A 7718-nucleotide genomic window follows, 5' to 3' on the forward strand; every position below is an offset into this window, starting at 1 on the left:
ACATTTTAAGCTTCCGAAGCTGCCGGCAACTTAAACCATCACTCAGAATTTGCTTAGGGTAACGGAGAAAGGCCCAACGACGTGTGAAAACTCAACTGAAAGTCGTGAACGAAAAAGGATGACAATGGAAGTGGTCGTGGCTTGTTACAGTTACGAAGATGTCTCTTGGGGTATGACGCCGTGTAGTGCGCTGAAAGTTAACCAACGTTTAGGAGGAATACATCGCCTTCATCTTCAGGGTCGAAGAATAAGCTTGGTACGTGCTTCATGTTCGTTCTTATTTGGCTTAGTCTTCACCCTGAAGATGGAGACACTATGTTCTCCGAAACGTCAGTTGACTTTCAGCTGACTACGAGGCGTTATATCCCGCGTTGAGACCCTCATCCTACATATGTCAGTTACTGTTGCGGCAGCTACTTATTCTAACTGACGCCTTCCGTCCACCTGCTTCTGCAGCAGACACTTCTGTAGTATCATTGAGGTCCGCCTAACCGAAGAGAACCGCTCCGCACCACATCATACCGCACCGCAGAAAAGGAAAAGATAGGTTGGGTTACATTGGTTAGGTTAAGAGGTATTCGGCTGTTGGCTGCTACCTTTGTGAGGTATGTGATAAGCTTGTGCGGTCAAAGCTGACCCTCTCGAGAGTTTACCCTTTTCCCTGTTCCTCTCGCACAGCCTTCCTCTTTGTCTTGTACCGTCGTTAGTTTCTCAAATTAAGAATGTTTTCCTGTCTCGTAAAAATTGGGGGGGGGGATGGTACTAAATATACTCGATTCTGTGGTTTGTTCGTGTAGTAGTGCTTTTTTTTTTTAAAGATATTCTTTCGTACTGTAGCATGTAGTCCCGCTGCTAGGCAACAGATTCCTAAGAAGCAACAATTGAAGAGAAGCGTTGTTTCTCCGCGGTCCACTAAACAACAGTTCAATAGCAACGGTGTTTTCTGTGAGGTCCTTGCCGAGATGTTATAAGCAGGACAATGAAGTGAAGAATTGGTTGGTTGGTTCGTTGGTTAATGAGTTAGTCAGAGAACTGCAGTTCAGTCGTTCTGAGCTATTGTTGTTAGAAGAAGGTAGCTGAGACACGGGAACCCAGACTTAAGGGGAAAGTCCGTCGCTTGAAGCCGTTACCAAGCAACGACTGGTGAAGACACAGTAAACTGAAAATATTTAGTGCTTACTGTAGTGAACTGCAGAGTGTGTGTGAATTAGCGATAGTGCTGTAGTTACTTGTAGCTGCGAGTCGTGTGTATAAGTGTGCAATAATAATTACTAATCCAAAACCCCTCTATAGTCACTCTGACATGTGACACTACTTTCCCCGTTCGTATTTCCGTATAGTAAGGTAGCGTAACGAGCGGTCTAAGGCATGTACTGTGTTCGCTCGTTTGGAAACCGGGATCGTGGGTTCGAATCCCACTCAGGGCATGGATGTTTAGTTTGTATGTGTGCGTTTTTCTGTGTTTGTGTACAGGCAGAGGCCTTGCGACGAGCTGATCACCTGCCCAAAGGAGTCCTACCGAATGTGTAAGATCTAGAAAAACCGAAGTGAACGGAGAAGTTCATGGAGGTAGGCCTAGGCGCACTGGGGCTGTAGTGCCAAGAAAAAAAAAGGGTAGCGTAAAATTGTCCCTGTGCTTAACTAATTAAGCACTACGCCATGAAGGCGTATGGGGAGTGAATGTATAGTTCAAAATTTTTCTTGGACCTATGCATTAGCTGGAGGTGAGTGGTCACCTTCACGATCTGGGAGCTTTACCTCCTACGACATGAAAGCTTGTGGGGGAGTGAATGTAGAGATCCACATTAGCTTGACCTCGGCACTAGCTGGAGGTGAGTGGTCAGCTTAACGCTCCGGGAGAGAGCCTCCAGTACCCATTGGATAGGAGGCTTGGGTGAGCCCCAGAGCCGGTCTGGACGACTTGGAGAAGAGAAAATTGTTGACCCAACCGGGCTGGAAATCCGACCCCTCGGTCGTCCAGCCTGTAGTCAGTCTCTATACCGACTATGCTATTAGTATAGTTAATATTTTTTGATGGGAGGTTTAAGGGTTCGAGTCCCAGGCAACATTAAGTGTTTGAGGCCGTGTGTACGTGAATTTGCCAGTTGTACAAAGTACGTACTATCTATAGAAGTTTTCGCTGTCAGTTGCCGTGTCTCAGGGCTTGTGAGGGATGTTAGCTTCATGTCTGTGTGTGATATTTTGTCCAAAGCATTGACGAACTGTTAAGTTCGAAAGACTAACTCCCCTTCTTAAAGTGATAATGTCACGTTGCTATAGGTATTGACAATATTCCCATGCTTTATTGAGCACTGCTCCTTGAAGACGTATGGATGAGTGAGGTACAGTTCCGTACATTCTTAAGCTCGGCATTAGGTGGAGATCGTGGTAAGCTTCACGCCCTGGCCACTTTCCCCCAAGGCAAGAGCCTCCGGTATCCATTAAACATGAGACTGGGCGGACCTTTGAGCTAGTCCGGATGCTATGGAGAAGAAAAATAATACTTGCCCTTCCCGGGAATCAAACCGGAGATTCCTCGGCCGTCCAGTCCGTCAGGTTACACTTGTAGCCTGAGAAGATTTAATTAAGTCCCTGTCAAAGCTTCAGAATATAGGTGTGGGGGCTTAGCTACCACTTTGTATAAACAAATATTTGGAAGGCAAGATTTTCGTGTGATTATACTTTCCTTTTACTCCACTTTTTACTTCATAGCTCCTCAAAGTGTGTCACATCTGCCACCAGCTAGCCTGTCCTACATAACTTCTGCGTTTGATCCAGGATCATTGAGCAAAATACGAATTGCGCTTTTTCGCATGTACTTTTTGTAATGGGGCGACCCAGAGCCAGTACAAACAAACCAGGCGTGCAGCACACAAGAACGATCAGACTGGAGTTTAATAAAGTAAATGAAGTATCTCATTTTGATTAATTTTACGAATTCCTAGGTTATTTAGCTTTTGTCGAGCCTTTTAAATTCACTCCATCATTATGATGTCAGACCAGGCGGTTTAAATATCTTTTATACAGTTCAATGTAAGAAGAGTTTTGTCCTCTAAGATATAACGCCATGTAGTCCGTTAACTCAACCGACGTTTCGGAGCAACACATCGCCTCGATCTTCCTTCAAGGTCGAAGAATAAGCCTATCAAGCAGCACATTTGATTGCTGTCTGCTTTCATGCTGGTTCCTACTTGGCTTAGGTTTCCACCCCGAAGATGGAGGCCAGACGTTCCTCTGAAACGTCTGGTGACTTGTCCCGGCAAGGACAAGAAATTATTATGCATAGCGTCTAAAATGGCCCAGGGGTCCACCCAACTTGCTATGTAATGGGTATCGGGGGCATAAAGGTGACCACTCACCTTCATCCTGACGTTAAGAACGGTGGAGCTGTACCTCCATTCTGCATACGTCTTCACTTCATAGGTTTTAATTAATTAAGTAAAAAGTTATCCTTATGTTTAATGAAGGACTATGTCATGAAGACACATGGAGGAGTGGAGGCATAGTCCCACTATTCTTTTCGTCGGCAGTAGATGGAGTTGAGTAGTCAGCTTCACGCCCCGGTCGCTTTACCCCAGAGGAAAGAGGCGCCGGTACCCACTGGACACGAGGCTGGATGGACTCCAGAACTGGTCTGAACGCTGTGGAGAAGAGAAAAATCTGAACCCCCCCGGAATCGAACCACGGTCACCCATCCCATAGCCTGTCGCAATACCGATTGAACTATCCCGACTCCCATTTATACATCCACTGGTCTAATTAACGGATCTGCAGAAGAAGTTGCTTCCCTGTGAAGGTGGATTTCGTGTCCATCGCATCGCCTGCCACGTACGAGTATTTACGTTCACTCAGTAGGCAACATGAACGAATTATATTGCCTCCTTTGTGTTTACCGCAGTTCCCATGGAGTCTGTACAATGTTGCAACTCTTGGTGCTTTGCTACGTTCGCGCGGTGTGGCTGACACAATGGTGGGTGAAGCCACCCAGCCCTGTTCGAGCGAGCGAGTGAGGCGGGCAGGGTTAGCCGCCGGACTGCGGGCCTGTGAGTGGTGAAGCGCTGACGTGTCGATGAGTGGTCTGCCGAAACCTAACATACGAAGTTGAACAGATACATGATGATGATAATAATAATAATAACATAAGGGCGTTCTAGCAAGAATATTGGCTAAAGTTACGTTACTTGTATATATTTCGGCCTTCACACAGTAATGCGAAAGGGGACAAGTTGTGTCTTCTACGATGTAAGCCATCATAGTCCCTTGAAACTCAACCGACGTTTCGGGGGAATATATCGCCTCCATTTCCAAGGCCCAAATGTAAGACATGGAGGAAACCAACATGAAGCAGACAGCAAGCAGAGCCATACGTCACCCCCTCAAAAATTGAAATCATCTGTGGTTCTACTGCTACTTTCTTACAAGCAGACTCATTGTACCCTTGCCTAGTGCTTACTGTGTTACTGGGAGTGACATCCACACTCATCGTCGCTGTTTTCTGTGAGGTTCGAACTAAACTTTAAATCTGGCCACAAAGCATAGCAAGAACCATCATCTCTTTGAACAGGAGGCCCTGCTTCTAAAGATATACATGTCTAGAAGAGAACAAAAATCTTGGTCATGGATCCTGACTGGACTCAAAACCAGGAATTAACTGTGCTGGCAAGGACCAGCAGAAATGTATTCATATCCTCATAATCAAGGGATCCCTGAGGTTCCTGTCTTCAAAAATATTTGACAACAAATAAATAAAAGAATGGTAAATGTACGAAAGGCCGATCACAGTGGTCTCGCGGTCGGCATGAACTGTTCGTGTTGTTCAGTGTGTAGGTAAAGGCCTTGCGACGGGCTGATTCCCCGTCCAAGGATCCTACCGACTGTGTAGAATTAAGAAACTGAAAAGCGGCCATCGCCCAACAAAGGGCTGTAGAGCAATAGATGGATAAATGTACGAAAGAATCAAGATGTAACGCGAAGAGTCTGCTTCATGTCGGTTTTTTACTTATCTTACTCATCGAATAATTGAGGAGCTACTTGAATGCAAAATAACGGCTCCGGTCTAGAAAACCGAGCTAAGCGGCCTTGGGAATCCGTTGCGCTGACCACGCGACACCCTGTGTCCACTAAAGTTGGCACTAACTTCGCCGACAAGCAGCTATCGCTCGGTCGGTATAGTTCGCTTGCGGACTAAAGCCCACGGAGTTAATTTTTTTGCCTACTCTTCAACCCTGGTGATGGAGGCTAAATGTTCCTCCGAAACGTCTCTTTGTTTTCAGCTCTCTTCACGGCATATCCCAGGGGACGGAACTCTTCATAACCACTGCTGTGAGAACCTCCGATTTTCTAGAGGACATTATCTCTATTTGTCGTCAAACTAATCATTTACAAACACATACTCAAACCAGTTTGGGCATATGGTATAGAACTATGGGGTTGTAGTAAACCATCAAATACTAAGATTGTTCAGTCATTCCAATCCAAAACACTCCGTATCTAGAGCACCATGGTACGTCTCTGACCAAACTTTACATGAAGACTTCAAAATACCATTAATACAAGATGTAATTAAGTCAAACATAAACAAATACAAAGGCCGAACAACAGAGCATGCAAACCAACTCATAAGTGACCTATTCACCCAGCCCTTGGAAAAAAGAAGACTGAAGAAAATTTGGCCAGAAGACCTTCTCGATGATGTGTAACCACACGGAGAACCATTAATGAATGGTACCCGTCACAAGCCTTCAAATTTTAAACCATTTACTTATTACTCACATTGTTACTATGGAGTAGATTGTAAATTTGCAAGAAAAAAAATGTCACCTCATTACGCCGAGACGTTTGAATTCCATGCTGCATTTCTTCACTGTAACTCATGACCCAGGAATACACAGCGAACTGGAGAAGAAGCTTCAAATAACACGAGTCTTAGCAACCGAAGCACCACTGGACGCGACCCTGAAACCAGTGCAGTGCCCCGTTTTCACAACCAACACCTAAAATATTTCTTAATATCTCCCCCTCTACTCTTGGTCGTTGTTTTCCTAAGGCTTTCCGGGAGAATACAGAATTCACATCCTTATATATTTGGCATGGTAAAATCCGTCTTAATCCCTATTTATTGACAATTTATAATCATCCTCTCATCTGTGAAACTACTGATTTCTGGGATATAAAGCCGTGTATTCCGTTGAATGTCACCCGACGTTTCGGAGGAACGTATAACCTCCATCTTCAGGATCGAAATTGCCAAGAAGATACCAGCGTGGAAACAGATGGAAAGCCGAGAATTTTGTTCGCATCATTCAACCCAGAAGATGGATGCGATATGTTCATCCGAAACTTCGGCTCTCTTTCAACGGACTACACGTCTTTATATCCCAGAAGTCTGTATTCTTCATAACCACCGCCGTGAGATCTTCTGATATCATTCGGCGCCCGCATGTAACAGTTGAAATTTTGTTGTTGAAGAGCATACGAACCACTGTCGTGTGCAGAATGTAACGCCAGAAGGATTTACATGTTACTTGAGCGAGGCCTTCCTTGTTGTGCAGTATTCGCCTACATTTTGTTTGCTCTTGCTTTCAGACGGAGATCGCCAAAAGACTGAATGCCATAATCGCTCAGGTGCTACCGTTCCTAGCCCAAGAGGTAAGTTGCAACAGCCTGTCAAGTAATTTCTCTCAGAAGCGCGAGAAATGAGATGTTAATGTTCTGACACGGGCTTAAAGTTTATTCATCATACGATTGATTCTTATTTCTGTTCTGTCTACAATGTACAACATAGGCATTTTCGGCTGATGCCCATGTTATACCCTCAGCCTATTTTAAGTCTAGTCAAGAAAAGGAAAGGTAGCGCAACATAACCAAAAACTTAACCTCTTCAAAATTAATTTTGATATAAGATTTATACATCCACTCCCCCATACGTCTTCATGGCTCAGTGCTTAATTAGTTAAGCACAGGCACAACTTTACCTTATAAGATCTAAAAGTTTGTGGCGGTTGAACATGAGTACAGTTATTGTGTATCTGGACATTATCCATCGTCCTGTCTTTATCTGAAAACACTGTACTTTTGTTTTTCAAAACACACCCTTTCGGAGACTGGATTCTGTCTCCGTCTTCAGGTGAAATCCTGCTCAGTTGGGCCCAATCGATAGAGCTAGTACCTATCTCCGGGCATGAAGTGGCATGGATGTTTTGTATACAAAAATAGAGTGTAACAAAAAGCACTATGCTTTTGGCAGCCTTTTGTGATCAGCATATCCTGCTCAGCGTTACCGAAAGGAAGTGAATATTTGTTGTGCTTTGTTTTTAATTGACCTTGCATCAGATGAACCGTTTGTATAGCAACGGATTCTGATGGGAATATGATTACACATTATCGGAAGAAAAATAATATTTATTAAACGACGCTATTTCAGCCGAAACGGTTTTTTGGCGCCGGCTTGCGGTAGGACGATGATTATGATTGGACATTACATATGTAAGGATTTGAGAGGAGGTGGTCTTCCCTGTTTTAGGCATTACCCCAGAATTCATTTGGATAGGCAATCGGCAGGTACCATTATATGGTTTGTACCGGTGTTCACAGCTGCCCGTATAGTGACTGGGCTGCGGCATACACGACTGTGGTTCGACTCCTGGCAGGGTCACGTTTTTCTATGCGCCAGCTCTGCCCCCCCCCACAGCGACTTGTCCATTGGGTATCCGAGGTTA

The 7718-nt window shown here is 44.7% G+C and overlaps 1 protein-coding gene across 3 annotated transcripts in view; it reads left to right on the forward strand.

Moving 5' to 3' along the window:
* LOC111864706 (protein groucho) overlaps positions 1-7718 on the forward strand; it is a 349923-nt gene that overhangs the window by 262896 nt on the left and 79309 nt on the right. For all 3 annotated transcript variants that reach the window (XM_023852155.2, XM_033751548.1, XM_023852156.2), the window contains exon 5: positions 6586-6648. In XM_023852155.2, coding sequence (XP_023707923.1) covers positions 6586-6648 — 63 coding nt within the window. The remainder of the gene's footprint in view (positions 1-6585; positions 6649-7718) is intronic.

This window comes from Cryptotermes secundus, unplaced genomic scaffold (assembly GCF_002891405.2).
Source record: "Cryptotermes secundus unplaced genomic scaffold, Csec_1.0 scaffold654, whole genome shotgun sequence".
NCBI lineage: Eukaryota > Metazoa > Arthropoda > Insecta > Blattodea > Kalotermitidae > Cryptotermes > Cryptotermes secundus.